Source organism: Octopus sinensis, linkage group LG9, assembly GCF_006345805.1.
Source record: "Octopus sinensis linkage group LG9, ASM634580v1, whole genome shotgun sequence".
Taxonomy (NCBI): Eukaryota; Metazoa; Mollusca; class Cephalopoda; order Octopoda; family Octopodidae; genus Octopus; species Octopus sinensis.
The window spans coordinates 98,890,817-98,911,884 of record NC_043005.1 but is presented as its reverse complement, the minus strand read 5'-3'; the positions used below and the strand labels follow the sequence as shown (position 1 = coordinate 98,911,884).

At 36.2% G+C, this 21,068-nt stretch overlaps 1 protein-coding gene across 2 annotated transcripts in view; it reads right to left on the bottom strand.

Annotated features, from left to right (window-relative positions):
- LOC115215369 (guanine nucleotide exchange factor subunit RIC1) overlaps window positions 1-21,068 on the bottom strand; it is a 341,602-nt gene that overhangs the window by 27,332 nt on the left and 293,202 nt on the right. For both annotated transcript variants that reach the window (XM_029784517.2, XM_029784518.2), the window contains exon 27: window positions 5,690-5,854. In XM_029784517.2, the coding sequence (XP_029640377.1) occupies window positions 5,690-5,854 (165 nt within the window). The remainder of the gene's footprint in view (window positions 1-5,689; window positions 5,855-21,068) is intronic.

Genomic DNA, 21,068 nt, shown 5'->3' with positions numbered 1-21,068 from the left:
TATGAATCACAAGTGCTCAAAAGATAAAATGAAATTAATATTAAAGACAATGTCTTTTACTATACATAAATGTGAGGCTGGATAGAGTTATTGAAAAAAAATGCAAGAAGGATAATGATGTTATACCATACACTGATTAAAAATTTAAGAAAACAAAATAATATTGTAAAGATTCAATAAAACACATAATAATTAAAACAAGGTAGAGCTTAAATCTGAAAAATCATCTGAAGCATTTAGGATCACCGACCCACACATGGGTTGAAACACAGTGGCTAGGTTGGACTAGGAACCTCACAACTCTGCCCTTAAGTAATTCCACATTCTGTTTTCCAGTGGACCCAATGACACAGATTAGCACTCTTTGGGTGTTTGAGTATTTTTTCATCCATGGTGAACACTTTTCTAACTTTCTGTTGTTTATATGTTTAAGAGTGAGTCTTCAAAAATATTTTGTTAAAAAGTTCAGAAATCCTGGTATACATAATAACTAAGTTTTCATGTTCCAGTTGTACTACTGTGGACCCCATGACAATTTCCTGAGGAGGTGGAGCCTGTTTAAATTTCTTTATGCTGTAGCCTTTTGTTGGGATTCACTCTTCCTTTTTTAGAGTTTTTCCTTTTTGTTTTTGTTTACCTTATATTTTCAGTGAATTTCTTCTTTCGTTCATTACAAAATGTTGGGAAAGTTGCTACAGTTGTGAACTGGGAATCTGTTTGCTTGTTTTCAAGACAAGCTAAGAGGTGATCTCCTCTACCATTTCTAGGGCTGTGACTGATGGTGCTCTAGAACTGAGTCCTGCCAATCTTGTTGCTATATAGGATCCCGTTTGTTGCTTTCACTTCTCTTTCACTTTCCAAGCTTTTCCAGTTCTGTCCAGACTAAAAGACTCTCAAGTGATTTTACGGTCATCTCTATAAAACTAACCCTTTTATTCTGTACATTCAGTCTCATACCCTTTGTCTCTGAACTCTCAACTGGGCACATCTGCAGTATGATGACCTTGTGGTTTCAGGGGTCATTAAAACTTGTAAATCCAGCTTAAACCTACCTCACCACATGTCATTCTCATCTAAACTCTGATATAAAGATGACAACCAGCTTCACATCCAGATGATTTCCAATGTCTCTCATCATCATCCTTATATTACTCTAGCTCAAATACTTATTTCTTCATTGCCCACAAGGGGCTAAACATAGAGGGGACAAACAAGGACAAAGGGATTATGTTGATTACATCGACCTCAGTGTGCAACTGGTACTTATTTAATCGACCCCGAAAGGATGAAAGGCAAAGTCGACCTCGGCGGAATTTGAACTCAGAACGTAGCGGCAGATGAAATACTGCTAAGCATTTTGTTCAGCGTGCTAACGATTCTACCAGCTTACTGCCTTACTCTAGCCCAAATACTGAGAAACAAGTGCATAAGTGTAGGTATGTCTATTCCAGGCAGTGTTGTGGCTGAGTCTTTGACCCAAAAGTACATTAGTCAGCACAAGAAGCTTTACTCTACTCAATCAGAAAGATATCTCATGACATTTCACATTGTGCTTCTTGTTCCAGCTGCTGTTTTGAGGAGAGACAGAAATGTTTGCCAGTCTTCATACACAACAGTTATGCTGCTTTTCTTTTTGTCGTCTCTTGAATAAGATCCTGGAGCAAAGCGACACTGTTTAATTTCACACAATTCACTTAGTGAATTTTTTCGGAGGAACTTTCAAGTCAAAAGATTGTCTGTGTAATGATAAAGGCAAGCAAAGGTGACTGTTTTAGAATTACCACTGAATACACCTTCAAACATATTTGTCTGTGCATGAGTGTTGTTGCTTTTACTGTTGGTGTTCAAAATATTTGTTAAACTTTCCAAAACAATTCTTTTTGTATTAAATGTCCATTTTTCTGTTTTTGTTTCAAGTATTCAGACTTTAGAGTAATTTGTTGAATCTATTCTTTTTTCTTTTTTTTTGTGTTTTTTTTTCAGGACTATATCTTTTAGATATTTTGATATAAAATGCCATGAAAATGTGAAAGCAAATCAAATATAAAGTCTGTAAAGACAGATTCTCTTTATCTACTCTAGTTATTGGGGTAGACATTCACAGGTAATAAAAATCGCTATCGACAAGTAATCTGAAGAATTCTTGTTTTGCAATGCTTGAAATGAAGTTGAATCTCAGAGAGAGAAAAAATGAAAAGCACATCTAAATGCTTTGAGAGTAGTGCTGCTGCTGCTGCTGCTAGGAGGGGGAGGAGAGGAGGGAGGGCGGGTGGAGGAGGGGGGATCGGCTGGCAGAAGCTCAACCCCTCCTCCATGCATTGTAGACAGGATAATGTAGATATGGCAGCCCAGCCATAAATATAGCCAAAGGGAGTCTGACAGTCAGACCCAACAATGCCAGTTTGACCAGCTAAACTGTCAAACTACAATGGCTGTCATGTAGGTTAACAAAGACCATGAACCCAACTAAGGGACCAGGCTGGGAATGAAAATATTCCTAGAGGAACAGGTTCTGCCCACTAAAAACTAGAGAAACCCCAAATCAAGGACATTCCACACTATAGCCATCTATGTTTATCAACTGAAATGCCCAACAAAAGGATCGAGAAAAAAATGGTCACGGAAAGAGCATAAGGAAGTATTCTACATGCTTCACTGAACCTAACAGTAACATCAATGTCTAAAACAACTTCAAACATCTAACGGAGTTTGATGCCAGCAACCAGGAAATATTAATTAATAGTTATGCTATCCACTGAGGTCAGCTTTGCTTTTTATCTTTTCCAGGTCAATAAAATAGAAGTGTCAGTCAAGTACAGGGCTCCAAAATGTTAGGACTTGCACTTATAGTATAAAAGATGACTATTACAATTACTGAATGTAGTGAATGGCAGAATTGGTAGAGCAGTGGATGAATAACTTTATCTTCAGTTGCATCCTTTCACATTATCAGTTCAAATCCTAAAGAAACAAAACTTTGCCTTTCATTAGTTGCAATGCTTTATATTCTATCCTCATTTTCTGTCAGAGTCAGTTTTGATAAAGTAAAGAATTAATCTCGATTAATTTAATTGATTCCCCAATGATATCTGGCGCTATGCCAATGATAGAAATTATTATATTATGATTATAGGTAATGAAATAAGTAACTCTATAATCTTGAGCTTAAGTCACAAATACTCAGTAGATTAGTTTCTTATCAATTCTAAGACATCAGTTGACAAAGATTGTTGCTTTTCAAAAAAGAATTCCACCCATTAAATTTGGAGATCAATGTTTATTTCTTTTTTATTGTTCATTTCTAATATCTTTCTCAATAATGTTCTCAATCTCTCCCAAACAAATTTCTAAGTTATTTTTTTTTTATTTCTCTGAGATATTCTATCTTTATTTTAATTCTTATCCAATTCTCTATTGAGGATAAATCTATGTTTTTTTTTTAACTTTGAACATCCTATACAACAATGAATCCACCCAACAGTGAATGCATCTCTCAGTCCAATATCCCTGCAATGGCCCAAATTGAACTGATCCTGTTTATGACTTAAAGCTTATGAACTTGCTAATCAAAGGAAGAAAACTGTAATTCCATCCTCTGTCATTTATTTACATTCCATTGGGTTGTCCGGAAAGTTCATGCCGATTTTTAAAGGAAAGAAAAAGGTCAATAAATACTTGCCATTACATTTTTAATCAACCAAATATCAACCATTTTGTTGCACAATGTGTCTCCATCTTTCCTTTAACTTGAAAATACCCTCTTCCCAGAATTGAGGTGGTTTCATGGCAAAGAATTCATCAAGGTATCTTTTTACGTCATTGAAGGAATTGAAATTTTTACCATTAAGACTATTCTGCAGAGACCTGAATAAGTGGAATTCCGAAGGAGCAATATCTGGCGAATATGGAGGGTGGGGTAACACATCCCAGCCGAGCAGCAGCAATTTTTGTTTGGTTCCCAAAGAAACATGCAGTCTTGCATTATCATGTTGGAAAACAACACCTTCCTATTGGCCAATTCTGGACGCTTCTCTTGAATTGTTGCTTCTAACTCGTCCAGTTGTGTGCAGTATTTCTCAGAATTGTCTGGTTACTTGGGAGAAGCTCATGGTACAGAATTTCTTTCCAATCCCACCAGACTTTTTTAGGATGAAGACCTGCTTTTAGGGTGGCTAAGGGTGGCTCATGTCACTTACTCCAGGATCGCTTTCTCTGAACATTTCAGTAGATAATCCATTTCTCAACACCTGTCACAATTTACTTTAAAAAGGGCGTGCTTTCATTTCAGTTATAAAGTGAATCACAGATGAAAATACGATCCAAAAGGTTCTTCTCACTTAACTCATGTGGTACCCAAACATCGTAGTGATTTGTGTACCCAAGCTTTCAAGCTTTACCAGGTGCTCACAAATGATGGATTTTGATAGGTTGAGGCTTTCTACAATTCTCGGGTTGTGCAATGTGGGTTATTCTCAATTAATGACTTGATTTGGTCATCATCTGTAGTGGATGGTCTACCTGATCGCTCTTTATCAATAAGGCTACAATCTCCAGCTTGGAACCTTGCGATCCACTTCTGTACAGTTCTTTTGAATAAAGAAACATCATTGTAAACTGTGCATATTTCTTTGGTTGCTTGTGATTTTCCCTTTATGGAAAAAGAAAAGCATCAAGTGCCGAAAATGAACTTTCTTATCTTCCATTTTAAAGGGTTACAGAATTAACACAGGTTATAGGAACACAAACCTTCTTCCACATAAAGATAGCTTAAAATGTGCTCTAAATGGAGGTGTAGTCAAATCCTATTTTATGGACTCAACCATGTTCTAAAATAAGTTGAAAGGTAAGCTACTATAAATCGGTACGAACTTTCCAGACAACCCAATAAAATATTCACTATTAAAATTGATGCACATGCTGCTGAAGTTTTCTAATTTATTTTTAAAAAATGTTTTCCTTTATCAAAACTTTCATGTGTACCTAGGTATGTTATTTTTGATGAGTGTAACTCAGCTTACCTATAAATTTTATAATGAATGTGCAGCAAAAAAGGTTGAGAAAAAATTTTTTTTGTGATGTTTGTACAGACATGTTTATTATTAGTTGCATTTAATTTATTAACATTTCTTTTCATAATTTTTTTAGTTATTATGTAATTAATTAACAATCACAAATGACTATACTTTTCAAAAACTAAGTCTTTTCTGCAATACAATCAATTTTCACAACAATCTGGCAATTAAATACACTATAAGCATTTGAATAAACAAGTCCATGTTTAGCAATTTTCTGTTCAACTTCAACAGGACCAAGCTTTTAACTTAGAGAATTTTCAACAGAATTGCTAAATTATTTTATGTAAATATTATGTCCAGTAACTGACAGGCTTGTTGAGCACAACAAGGCTAATTTCTTCATGCAGAGACTCAATTGTAGATATACTAGAACAGTTCTCCTTGGCTACATTCAGCTGCATGGGAGCCTATGAGCTCAGTACCATTAGCTAATGAAACAATAATCAGATATAAGCCCCTACAGTCTAGAGAAGTACCTCACCACTTCATATGTATTTACCAGGGATATGGCACAACATCAGTACATGGTAAACTCTTCAGTGGAAGTCAGAAGTTAATGGAATCAGCTAGATGGAATGAGTTGTAATTAAATAAATTAAAATAATTTGAAGTACCTTTCCTTCCTCAGCCATCGTATAATCTTAAAGTCTTCCATATTAGCTGCAAACATGCCAAGATCTCTAAGGCGATGAGAAGAGAGCAGCTTTCGAGCATGTTGATCAAGAATGCTGTCAATACAAAACTGGTCAACGGTTTCCTCTTTTGAACGAGAGTTCCTTCTGAAATAAAATGTAAGGTTCAAATTAATGAAAAGGGAATAATAATAATAATAATGATCATCATCATCCTCATCATGATTTCTTTTATTGGCCACAAGGGCCCCAAATTGAAACAATTACATCATAGGAGACCCATCCTAACCCTTTCATAAAACACAAAACTGTTAAATCCACTTATTTCATAAGATGTCAAAATCTTTGTTACAGAACTGTGACCTGGTCGCACTGCAACAGACAGAAATTTTGTATTCAGTTTTTATAAGTCTCAGGTTTTCCTTTTTCTCTTCTCTCTCTCTCTCTTTCTTTTTTCTTTTGCTTAGGGATATATGGACTTGCTGTATTCATTTAGGTTGACTTTGAACTCACCAAATTGTTCAGCGTAAGTCAATTTTAGTTTACATTTTTCTTTCTTTTTTTGTCCTTTATTTACAACGTTGTCTGCATCACTGTCATCATTCCACCTTTTTTCCTCTTCTCTTCCAGCATTGGTAAGCCAGTTATTGTCATTAGAAGATCCGTTATTGCCATTGTTAAGTACCTACTGTCACTGTTTGCTTCTTATAGCCATTGTCACTTTATTGCTATAGACCTGGAAGCTCTATAAAACTAGATTCTAACATAGATTTTCAGAACAGACGTAATTCCACATGTGTATTCTCCCTCTTCGATACAGCCTTTTTCTCTGGCTTCTGAAATTAATACTCTACACACTAGGAAATTCATTTTATTTTATGATAATAGTATATGAATTTTAAAAAACAACTTTTCAAATGTTCTTTTCAATGGAGCACTAGATGGATGGATTTCATTGAAGTAAGCACCAATGTCCAATAATATACTCTAAACCATTTACATTTCATAATTCCTTCAATGCTACCAAAGTATCTCTCACTCTCCACTCAAACGATCCTTCTTGATTTGCTGTATCACCATACATTTCTCTCACAGTGCACCACATCTTTCTCTCCACTCACAATCTTGTAATCTACCCTTCCACATGTCATCACTTTCTCTGTATCCTATTGCTCTTTATCCTGCAGTGAGCCAAACAGCACTACACATATGCATCCCCATCTCATATGTATCATTGGTTGCCCCTCCCACTATTCACTACAATTACCCCCTATACTCTTCCCAGTCTCGAGTCATTATGTATTTTCCCACAACCACCATCACATAGATTTATCAGATACTCCCCTACCTTGATCCTAGTTCATCACTTAATATATATTAACACTTCTGATTCATTGTTTTGCCAGTTCCCATTCTCACTATACAGTCTTGCTAACCAGCCTCACTTCATGACTTCTTGCTCCCAGGGACCATGCTGACACCTCATCACCATCATCTTTGTTTCTCTTTCCAGCCCCACAACAATTACTTCCATCCACTCGTGTATAATGTGAGCAACCGTTTATCTTTTCTATAGCAAGAAACCTGTTCTGGGCCACACTTTCATAGCCTAGCATAAAGTTGCCTCCTTCTGTGCTGTTGCTCCACTCAGTTGGTAGAAATCTTAGTCTTGTAAGCTACATGGCAATCTTAGTAGTGCTGGTCTTACAAAAGAAAAAAACACCATCACTCAGTATACCCTGTAAAGTGGTCAGCATCACAAAGGGTATCCAGCCATAGAAACCATACCAAAGCAAACACTGGAATCATGGCCAAACCATCCAACCCATACCATCAGGGAAGGTGGACATTAACAGATGATGATGATGATATTCTCTTGGAAGTCTTGATAAAGATGGCAGTCTATTTATCAACTGGAACACCAATCATCAAGAAATTAAGAAATTTAGGAAAGAATCCATAACTTTCTCAATGAACTAAGCTTAAAAATTACAGTAAAATCTCATCTTAAGATCATCAACATTCTTGGTACCAGTTTTAACCTACACAGCTCTTCTCGTTTCTCCTTTCAGAAGACCTAAGGAATCACTCCACTACATGTATGGACACTTTAATTACCAACATGATATTTTAATCACGTTCAAAATATTTCCTTGTACTTCTTCAGCTTTTCTTATAATCAACCTACGTTCACTGATGATTCTAAGTACTATAATTATGTGCTTGTGCAAAGCAAATTCATCAAAAAGTATATAAAAACATTATTTACATTTGATGGATATTTGTCCACATCTTGTTTGTTGTTAACACAACGTTTCAGCTGATATACCCTCCAGCCTTCTTCAGGTGTGTTGGGGAAATTTCGAACCTGGGTTCTCATTCCTAAGGTATTTTTCAATGTTGTTATTATTATTATTATTATTATTATTGTTCAGGTCACTGCTTGGAATCGAACTCAGAATCTTGGGGTTTGTAGCCCGTGCCTTTAACCACTATGCCATATGCCTGTGGGCATATATACATAATTCTTCATCTCTTAAATATAGAACTGTATATAAAAACATCTTACAACTCCCACAGAAATAGAAAAGGAAGACAAAAAAATCACCTTTTTCAATCCTTCGTTTAATGAACAAATTCCAAATTCCTACTTTTTTAAATAAAACATTTACCCCTTTCACCATAAGTATTACAAAATTTTCAACAAATGTCACTTGTTCTACTGCAGTTAATTATATACAATCTTTATCCAACAGAAGTGAATTAAATCAAATTCAGTAATTCCTTATTAACTAACTGTTCATGAACTTGCAATTGTACTCATCCAGATGAATGCCCATTAGACCATAGATGTATTTCTAAAGAGATTATTTACTGTGCTAAGGCAAAATTAAAAACAGTTTCTAAATCATACATTGGATTAACATTAAATTCATTGAAATTGTGTTACAGTCAACACCTTTACACATTTCACAGTCAACTTAGATGCACAGATACAAGTTTGTCCACATTTATTTGAAATTTAAAAAATAATAATTTAAAGTGTTACATCAAATGGAAATTAATATTGTTTTACCAAGCTATGTAATCATTCCAACAACATTTGCATTCTTTGCATTACTGAGTCATAAGAAATATAATTTTCCAACCTCTCTATTCTCATCTGCCACTCAGAGTGGTATGCGTAAATGTTAGCCAATGCTTAGGCATTTCAAACTGTTTATTAAATCAAACAGTTTGAGTCATTCCCCCTTTCCAAACAATGTTCTTTCTTTTTGTTTTTTTTTAAAAACAACAACTACAATTATATAAAAATCATGCTATACACCACTGATTTCTGATTAATTAAAATTTCACATCTCTCTCTCTCTCTCTCTCTATCTCTCTTTCAATATATTAAATATGATTGAATTGTTTTTGAATGGTCAGATATTTCAAATAGTTAGTTTATCAAACCAAAGACATAAAAACAATGACAGTGGTCCCCATTGCCAAACAACAATTTTCTTACATGAAAACCACACTTACACACAACTGATTTCCTTCAAACCAACCATTCTCTGAATAATTAAACAATTTGCATCAATACATTTAATATACACTTCTTTAGATTGTCCAATATTCTACACACCTACCCTGTCTCATCATTCTTCCCACTTTGCCCTCAACTTCAATTCTATATAATATATTCAATATTTTTTCAATAGTTCTTCCTGAAGATTCAATAGGTGGAACTTTTCAGCTTTGTTAAATATTTATATTACTCTAGTACAGTAACCATATTATTAGTATTATTAGTATTATTATTATTATCATTATTATTATTATTATTATCATTATTATTATTATTATTACTGAGTGACAGAGCAGTGCATGCCATCAAAGTGACACTGGGGTAAAATATACGAAGCCCAGTATACCCATCATGACTACCCGTCTGATAAGGGTACACTAGGCACATGCATCACAACCATATGTGCGCAACATGGTGATCTCACATCAAGATAAACAGCACATGACCTTGCAGGTGGGACCAAGTTAGAATTTTCTTCTGGTCGAGTAGCTCACCCCGCTCAAAAGGTCCCTGAATAAGGATTGTTTAAGGATGCTGAACAAACGACCTGTTTCGAAAGGTTAATTATCCAAACCTCTAACAATTCCTTTCAACACACAGCTATAATGCTCCCCCACTACTTCTGCTCATGATCAGAGATACACATATCGTCAGCCACTAAGGGACATGCTCAACTGGTTAAGGTCAAACAACTGACAAGCAAATCTGTGGTATTGAGCAGAATATTTGCTGTAGCCCATCTTTTATACCAAGACAAAACAATATACATGATAACACTTCCAATCAGTTAAGATCAGGAGCCATGAGAGCCACTGTCTGGTACTGCATCAGGGGTATTTATTGTTATTATTATTATTATTATATTTACACACAACACATTAGACTGTCAAAAACAAATTACTAACATCAGGCTGCAACAAATAACCTTAGGTGCCAAGGGCTTTCTAAGTATCCAAGCTGTCCCTAAAAATTTAGCTGCACCAAACTAGGTCTTATGCCTATTTCCTCTATTCACCTGTTCAAATCTTTAGGAAAAGTTCTTAATGCACCTATAACTACATGGATACATTTTACCCACACTTTTCACAGCCTAAGTAACTCAATGTAGTTCCTGGTACCTTGCTATTTTCTCTATACCTCACATATTGACTTGCTCATCATTTAAAGTCAGTTACCTGGCACTTTCTACTCTCTTTGTCTACTACTACTACTACTACTACTACTACTACTACTACTACTAAATCAGGCCACCTAGCTTCTATTACTCTTATTATTTTTATCATTAAGGCAGCAAGCTTACAGAATCCTTGTAATCACTGGATGAAATGCTAAGCAGTATTTCTTCTGCCAAGGTCAACTTTGCCTTTGCCTTTCATCCATGAGGGGTGGGGGTCGATTAAGTACCAGTGAAACACTGGGGTTAATGTAATTGACTAGTCCCTTGCCCACAAATTTCAGGCCTTGTGCCTATAATAGAAAGGATTATTATTATCATCATCATTATCATTATTATATTCTTATATTTGTTTCAGTCATTTGACAGTGGCCATGCCTTTTAGTCGAAAAAATAGACCCCAGGACATATTCTTTGTAAGTCTAGTACTTATTCTATCAGTCTCTTTTGCCAAACCACTAAGTTAAGGGACGTAAACACACCAACATCGGTTGTCAAGGGGGGACAAACACAGACCCACAAATATATATATATATACGACAGGCTTCTTTTCAGTTTCCGTCTACCAAATCTACTCACAAGACTTGGTCGGCCCGAGGTTATAGTTGAAGACACTTGCCTAAGATGCCCACAGTGGGACTGAACCTGGAACCATGTGGTTGGTAAGCAAGTTACTTATCACACAGTCACACCTGCACCTATGTTCATATCTATCTTTATACACATAAATGAATGAAAATGGACATGTACATATGCATGCACACATATTCTCTCTCACACACACAGTCTTGTCATCTGACATCAGTTTCTAAACTGGAATGGGTTGGAGGGGGTCATTACAGCCTGATGTAGTTCTTATTCAGAATTATTGCCCTCTTAAGCACAGTCAAGGGAACCATGTCTAACTCAGATGTTTTATTTTGGCATGATTTCTGCATTTGGATGCCCTTCTTGACACCAACACACACACACACACACACACACACACACACACACACACAGAGGAGCAGTAATGAGACATAACCATAGAATTATAAAAAACAAACATCACATCAAGAAAACTAAAGACAAGAAACGTTAATGGGTTTCGGATCCTTACAGTTCCAAACAAACTGGAAGACATTCATAAGGAAATATATAAAAAATAAAAAAACCTTGATAAGAAGGATGAACTAGAACACAGTTATGTATTTAACACACGTCTAAAAGAAAAGCAGTTTCCTACTGTGAGTGGGGGGGAGAGAGAGAGAGAGAGAGAGAGAGTGGGAGAGATCACTCATGTATACATCCATATACACACACACATAGAACAAGTTCTTCCTTTGCTTTTATCATATACAGAAACATGTATTGATACACATACCCAGAAACATGTAACGCTACACTCACATAAACACATACATGTACACACAAACATACACATTTCTTATTTTTGACCAAGGATCTTTACATTGATTGCAAGCTGCCTACTTAAGACATTTTCAAGTGGAACAAGTAGACACAAGTGTTGAGATGGAAAGGAGATCCAGCTTGGATTAGAGACACAATAAAAGTAAGGAATACACGAGATAAATAAAGAGATATTTAAAAAAGAAAAGGAAAGGGATGACTGGTAAAAGAAAATGAAATGAAGACATTGAAGGAGAAGTGAAGGAGAAGATGCCCAGACACTTCACATTGCTCATGAACTATATAATATATAATATATATATAATATATATATATATATATATATATATATATATGTGAAATAGAAAGATAATAATCTTGTAGTAGATTAATCAAAAGTTTAACCGATACTAGTAGCAAAATCACAGCATGAAACAGCACGGTTGGAGGTACAACCATCTGGCGTTGCAACCGTGCGTTGGTGCGGATAATTGAAATTAAAACATTATTGGTGAATGAAGAAATGGAGCTGAACGCAGATTGAACAGAAATCGTTTTATTTCATTCTACACGTGTTTCGAAAGGCACAAATTACCAAAATCCGATTGAATAATGGGACCATATTGTGTCTTTTCTCTCAGGAAGAAAAAAGGAAATCCGTTGGAAAAAAACAAAACAGAACAGGGCAGAGCAAAAAACAAATCGAACTGTGCTCCTAAGAGCCCATGGCGAACTGTTTATCAGTGTATTTTGAGGACCGGTGGCTGAAGAATTCAACAGGTCAGGCATCGGTCAAACATTGGGTTAGGGTGTATAGATGTTCTTTGTGACCGAGAATAAAGTTCTGACTATTTAAAGAATATTGGATGTTTTATAAGGGGCGAGAAAAAATCTACTTAGAGACGTGTGTGTGTGTATACTGTTCTATATATGTTGTGTTGGCGTAGGGGTAGAAAACATTTTTGTGTACGTGTGTGCGTTTGATCGTTCGGTTCGGCTGTCAGTGGCTACTGCCGTGATAACCGTTGGGTGGCAGAAAGAAAAAAAAATAAAGAAATTATATATATATATTTTATGTTTTATGTGTGTGTGTGTGTGTTCATCTAAGCCTACCTTGACAAGGAAACCCCCCGCTGTGAAAAAACAGCCCCGTTTGTCTTACAGGAGTAATTTCCCTTGCAGTGGTTAATTGTAGATATCTTAAAATCTATTTCAGAATTTGTTACCAAGGGCTATGGGTGCCGGTCTTATTATAAACGCTATTTAAAGGCCAGATAAGTGTAACGCCGCCAATGGGGGCATCGAAAGCCGACTGTAAGAGCCCGTTTACCATCCGGCCTCTGGCAAACAAAATATGGAAGAGTTCGGAGACACAAAGGTTGCACTGTCTTCTGCCCCTATCAAATGGGAGGGCCACCGACAAAATTGACCATTCCAGCCTATAGCTTAAGTTCGCATCCTTCAGTCTGAAGGCGACTGAAGGATGCGAACTTAAGCTATAGGCTGGAATGGTCATTTTGTCGGTGGCCCCCCATTTGATAGGGCAGAAGACAGTGCAACCTTTGTGTCTCCGAACTCTTCATATTTTGTTTGCCAGAGGCCGGATGGTAAACGGGCTCTTACAGTCGGCTTTTCGATGCCCCATTGGCGGCGTTACACTTATCTGGCCTTTAAATAGCGTTTATAAATAAGACCGGCACCCATAGCCCTTGGTAACAAATTCTGAAATAGATTTTAAGATATCTACAATTAACACTGCAAGGGAAATTACTCCTGTAAGACAAACGGGGCTTGTTTTTTCACAGCGGGGGGTTTCCTTGTCAAGGTAGGCTTAGATGAACACACACACACACACATAAAACATAAAATATATATATATAATTTCTTTATTTTTTTTCTTTCTGCCACCCAACGGTTATCACGGCAGTAGCCACTGACAGCCGACACGATCAAACGCACACACGTACACAAAAAATGTTTTCTACCCCTACGCCAACACACACATATATAGAACAGTATACACACACACACGTCTCTAAGTAGATTTTTTCTCGCCCCTTATAAAACATCCAATATTCTTTAAATAGTCAGAACTTTATTCTCGGTCACAAAGAACATCTATACACCCTAACCCACATGTTTGACCGATGCCTGACCTGTTGAATTCTTCAGCCACCGGTCCTCACATACACTGATAAACAGTTTCGCCATGGGCTCTTAGGAGCACATTCGATTTGTTTTTTGCTCTGCCTCTGTTCTGTTTTTGTTTTTCCACGGATTTCCTTTTTTCTTCCTGAAGAGAAAGACACATATGGTCCCATTATTCAATCGGATTTTGGTATTTGTGCCTTTCGAAACACTTGTAGAATGAAATAAAACGATTTCTGTTCAATCTGCGTTCAGCTCCATTTCTTCAATTCACCAATAATGTTTTATATATATATATATATATATATGAATTTTTTTGTGTAATAAGATGAAAAAAAAACCAGGCTGTGTATACATTAGAGCATTTATAGATAGAAGGTCTTACAGCTGTTTCTAGGATATTTCTAGAACTATATATAAGAACTATATATATATATATATATATATATATATAAGAACTATATATATATATATATAGATATAGACTATATATATATATATATCTATATACATATACATACATATAAGAACTATATATATATATATATATATTATATATATACATATAAGAACTATATATATATAATATATATATTATATATATACATACATAAGAACTATATATATATATAATACATACTATTAAACTATATATATAATATATACATACATACATATATATAAGAACTATATACACACACACACCACACACCACACACATATATATATATATAATATATATATATATATATATATATATATATATATATATATATTTTCTGAGTACCTCATTTCTTCTAATATATATATATATATAATTAGAAAGAACAAGAACATAGATATAGTTATTCAGGTTGAGGGTGTTGTGGCAATTATTATTACAGGAGTAGTTTTCTTAGCAGAAGCAGTAAGAGTGTTTGGTATTGGCAACGTTATTTGTATGAAGGCAGGTTGGAAGGGTCGGAGTTTCATTTGATTGAACATGGTGCCTGACATCCCTTCACTGCAGCTTACGATGCAGCAAAAGCAAGTCAATTCTTTAATAGGCATTATCAAAGCAACTTTATTATTTTGCTAGCTGCCAAGCCAACCAAACAACCAGCTAATCAAGGAGTCACTCGCTTGTTCATTTCAGTCTCAGTCAATTGACTGGAGAGACAAGATTTCTATTTTTTCTTTTATTTATTCATTTTTTTACAAAAGCCAATACTTGTTTGCCAAAAACAGCCAATATGTAACTTGAGTTAGTTAGGGAAAGAAAAAAAAAGTACAATTTAAAACAAAATAAAACAAGGCTAAAACATGGTAAAAAGTTCAAGGAAAAATTACAAACAATTAAGGATAAAATAAAATAAAAAATACACACTCAACAAAGCTGTTTGCAAGTGATTGTAGAGTAATTCTGAAGACTACAACAGCATCATCATGTAAACGAACTTTTTGCCTTGTCAGAAGCAGTAAAGTGTTTGGGATTTCAATAACACTGCATCACTGCCATTGTATGATTTAGTTCCAGTATAACGTTGACGTCAACAAGAAATCTGGTCAATAACATCTCAGTGCAGATTAAAATACACTTGATACATGCTAACAGTCATAGATACTGCTTCCTTCAAATGTGTACAAGTTACAAAGGTAACTTCAGAAGATAGACGCAGAAATATAACAGTTTCAGACCTAACCAGCCACATGATATAAATTAGAGAAAATATTAACTCTAAAATTAGAAATACTCGTTGTGAATTAATAATGTGGATTAAATATGAGCAATAATGAGCAATATAAATAAAAACAGAAAATATGTGATGAAGTCCTGACTCACAATTTCATATTAACGCTTTCGTTACCAACCCGACTGAAACCGGCCCTGGCTCTGTAGTACAAATGTCTTGCTTTCATAAGTTTTGAATTAAAATCTTCCACCAAGTCTTAGTCACAATTTATGTTCCTAATACTAGCTTAATAATAACTAAGTTATTTTCCTAAATTCATTGTTATATTTAAAATAGTTGAAAGAAACACAGAGCATCTCAAGATAAATACGGTAACAAAAGGTTTAATACTTTGTTTGTTGCTGTTGCTGTGGTTGTTTTGTTACAAGTCACAAATGTAATTACTGGGATTTCCTTCTCTGTGGCATGATATGACAGGTAATATTTATCCTTGAAACAATAAATGTGACTTTTGTTGTTTTTTTTTACTACCCACAAGGGGCTAAACACAGAGGGGACAAACAAGGACAGACAAAGGGATTAAGTCGATTACATCAACCCCAGTGCGTAACTGGTACTTAATTTATCGACCCCGAAAGGATGAAAGACAAAGTCGACCTCAGCGGAATTTGAACTCGGAACGTATGTGACATTTGTCAGTCTGACCAGAGTAGTGTGGTAATGCTTGACAAGTATGACTGTAGTGACACTTGTTCATTCATTGTTACTTCAGTGTAACTAGAATTGCTGTAATAACCACCATGTCACTGCCACGGGTAGGTGCAAACTGTAACACCTGATATTTGTTAGCATAATATATATGAATGTTTGTACCAGCAAGAGCAGTGTTCCAGATGCAAGATAATACTCCACTGTAGGGCTCACCTAAGTTTTGCAGCAGGATTTAATAGTTGTCATGGACTGAAGTATTTCCCAACTCTAACAAGAATGGTCAATCTGTGACATGCAGTCATATATTAAGGATGTGTTTGGATGAAGGATAGTAATTATGATAGATCATACAGTTGACATTTTTTTAAGGCGGTGAGCTGGCAGAAACGTTAGCATGCTGGGCAAAATGCTAAGCAGTATTTCGTCTGCCGTTATGTTCTGGGTTCAAATTCCGCCAAGGTCGACTTTGCCTTTCATCCTTCCGAGGTCGATAAATTAAGTACCAGTTACGCAGTGAGATCGATGTAATCAACTGAATCCCTTTGTCTGTCCTTGTTTGTCCCCTCTATGTTTAGCTCCTTGTGGGCAATAAAGAAATAAAAATTTTTGTAGGTCTTATACAACTAACTAGATTTTCTGACCCATTAGATATGTTAAAATGTGTGTGTGTGTGTGTGTGTGTGTGTGTGTGTGTGTGTGTGTGTGTGTGTGTGTGTGTGCATGCATGTGTGTGTTCATGCATTTGAAGCTGGTTATTCACCTTTTCATTACTTGAAAGACAGAAAGAAATGGAAAACACAGAATAACTATAAAATTAAAGCTGTAACTTGGAATGGGCATAGAAAAGAGGAAGATGATCTCATGAAACATCTACAATATACAGTACACATAAGAGCAAAGAAGCTTATCTACAAGATTAAAGGCTAAAGACTCCCTTCAGTCATCAATGACCATGGGATTGCACCTAGAAAGTTCCCCTGCCGGGCACAAGTCTGGGCAATGTTGTTTATGGAAGACCAGCAGTCACCTATGCATACCAGGCTCCCCGTTCTACACCACCAGTGTTATCCAAGGAGAAGGCCAATACAGCTTGGCTTCAGGGACATCACAACTCATTTCTACAGATGAGTGAACTGGAGCAACGTGAAATAAAGTGTCTTGCTCAAGAACACAATACACAGCCTGGCCCAGGAATCAAACTCACTACCTCACGGTTGTGAGCCCAACACTCTAGCCACTGAGCCACGTGCCATCACTACAATGAACCTTAAGCAAAGAGACAAAAATGTATAGAATGAAGGAGAAAACGGTGCAGGAGGGCAACAACGATGATAAGGGTATCTCACATTGGTAGAAATCCACAAATTTACATGGAAGTTAAGTGGATCAACCAAAGTGTTAAAAACAATCTATCAATTCCAGAAAGTTGAAGAACTCTTATCAACTCTGGCAGAATTGGAACTCTGGAGAAAAAGAATGCAACTAAATATTGTAAAATACTTTAGTCTGATACTATATTATTTTAACTCTTAAAATTCTACACTACAGATATCCAGAACAGTCATCAAGTTCTAAACTGCACAAATCCACTGCTTCAAACAGTTTTTGGAGTTGGATATCGAAAACTGAGACTAAACATTATTCTGTGCGAAAAACAAAGTTTGATTTCATGTTAACCCTTTCACTGTGGGAAACAGATATATCTACACAGAATTTCATTACTCTTAACTGTGGAAAGCAGTTTTATATACCAGTCTGTCTTTTGCTGAGGAATGTCATTTTTGAAACTATTTTCCATTGAGATGCTGTGACTGCGAAGACCCAACAAACAACGTGAGTTCATGGCTGTTTCCTGCACCAGCTTCACATAGAAGCTCCAGCCCATCCAAAGTACCTTGGATCGGAGGGTGACCTGCTGTGCTTGAGGAGACCTATTGAGTCAGGTATATCACCATCAAAAAAAAATCAAATGGAAATTGTAGTTGTGATACCTGTGCAGGTGGCACATAAAAAGCACCAACCAATCGTGGCCATTGCCAGCCTCCCCTGGCACCTGTGCAGGTGGCACATAAAAAGCACCATCTGATCATGGCCGTTGCCAGCCTCCCTTAGCACGTAAAAAGCATCCACTACACTCACGGAGTGGTTGGCATTAGGAAGGGCATCTAGCTGTAGAAACACTGCCGGATCAGACTGGAGCCTGGTGCAGCCTCCTGGCTTCCCAGACCCCGGTCAAACCGTCCAACCCATGCTAGCATGGAAAACGGACATGAAACGATGATGATGATGATGATATGTCAAGTTTACTGAGGCAACATTACTTGCAAAATAATACCAATTCTATTTTTTAGTAAATATTTAACATTATTACCGGAATAATCATGAAATATCATTTTGCATGTGAAAGGAACTTCCTATCAAAAGACTTCCTCTTTGCACCAACTCTATCTACTTGATCTCGTTATTTTCTTATTATTAATTCATCTAGTTTTTGTTTCAAGTAAATTTCTATGGATTTTTCTTTAATTTATGAGCTCAGTGGTGTCTAATACCTCAAGCAGTGAGTTAGAATTCAGTGATACTGTTTATTAGTGACTTTTTATTGATAATTTATTAACGATTTAATTAGGAAATTGCAACCCCAGGAGCTGATGTCTTGCAAATATATATATGAAAACACTTCTGTGTAATCAACTTAATTGATTTCAACCTGCCTCGGCAGGTGAAAGGAAATGACAGTAAGTAAAAGTCAACAACACATAGAAACTATATTATATTGATTGCATCAGCAAATTTCACCCAAATTCATGAAGGAGTTATCTTTTTATTTGACTATATGCATTTCATTAAAATCTCTAGTTTCTAACAATGTGGAGAGATTTATACAGAGGAAGCACTACAGGACTTCAAGAATTAATTATCAATACTGTTATTGTTCTGGTTAAGAGTGTGTGTGTGTGTCTGTCTGTGTGCATGCGTGCGGGTGCTAAGAAAGTGAGTTTTCTTTAATGTTAGCCAGACATGAAAGAGAAGTCATTGAGAATTTAACAATTCTAAAGATGGTTAATGTGAATGGCAGGAGGAAGAGAGAGAAATTAAAATGAGAATGGTAGAGAAAAAGAACTTTTGGAACCAAAAATTTGAATGGTAATTACCATTTTAAAGAGAAAGTCTTCAAAATTGCCTTTCTTTTTTGGTTTGAAACAAAACAATTTATTCAAGACTAATTTGAGAGAAAAAAGTGACTAAACTTGAGGTTAATTACATATTTCCCGTCACAGTGTATACAAAATAGATTATATCACATGGGGTGTGGTGTAATGTTAATTGCATTATCTCTTCTTTATGAATGAAGTACATTTTATAAGTTATTGAATTTGTTACTCTAAATAGAAACAATGAGTTATGTCCATTAGCACATTTGTACATTCATTCTACATCCATTCTTCTATGCTGGCCTAGGTTGAACAGGCACTTATTTCAGGCAGTATTTTTATGGCTGGACGCTGTTCCTGTTGCTAGACGACTACACAGTATTAGTAGGGTCAGTCGGGCACCATCTGTGAGAAAAACAGCACAATGAAGCAATCCACTCTGCCAGAAATTTGGGAACAACATGCTGTACTGCTCAGCATTCATGCTGGAAGCTCCAATATGAATATTTCAGGGTGTTTGGGTGTCAATTTGACGAAAGTGCAGAGGATTCAGAAAGAGTTAGATGAGTCTAATGGTGATTACTAAGGTACAGCAACTCAGAAAACTCATTCTGATTGTTCTGATAAGAAAAGAACTCCTGAATTTGTTGGTGAGATCCTGGTCATGATTGTCAATGATCCCTCCAAGTCAATCAGGTCCATCACCAGGGACATGGGAGTGTCTGAGTTTCTTATCAGGAAGGTAGTGCATAAAGACATACAGTATTCCTCATACAAGATGTGAAAGGGCCAGTTTTTATCCCAAGCTATCCAGAACAAGAGCAAAGACCATGCTACAGACCTTTTGAACAAATTCTAGCATCCCCTCCAACTGAGCATGCTTTGGTTTTTTTCAGACAGGAAAAATTTCTGCCAGGATCAGATGGTAAACACACAGAACAACCATTGGCTTGCCATGTCTCCAAAACATGTACCAAAAGTGATAAAAATCAAACATCCAGTCAACATCATGGTGTTTGGAGTGATCACTAGTGACGGCAATGTTATGCCTCCATTCATCTTTCCACACAGCCTCAGACACAACATGGAGGCCTACATCAAATGACTGGAGGAGGTAGAGTTGCCCCAAGTCAAGAGGGTAGGTGCTAGAAGACCCTATGTCTGGCAACAGGACTGTGCACCATGCCACACGAGCAGGAGAACCCAGTCATGGCTGTCAGGCAATCTTTGCAACCACATCACCCCTAACATCTGGTCACCTAACTCCCCAGACCGCAACCCCCTTGATTATTATGCATGGGGTACAGTTGAGTGAGAGACCAACAAAACTGCTTGTAATACTAAAGATGAACTGAAGGTAAGGACTATGGCAGCATTCACCAACTTAAACAAGGAGACTGTCCAGAAGGTTAAATTTATAAACAACTTATAATAAATAAGGGCAAACGAAAGAATTTCTAATGCCAAATAAGAAACATTGTCCATAACCGTATAATTTACCACAATACGCATGCTACTTGAAAAAGGTCGACAGAAA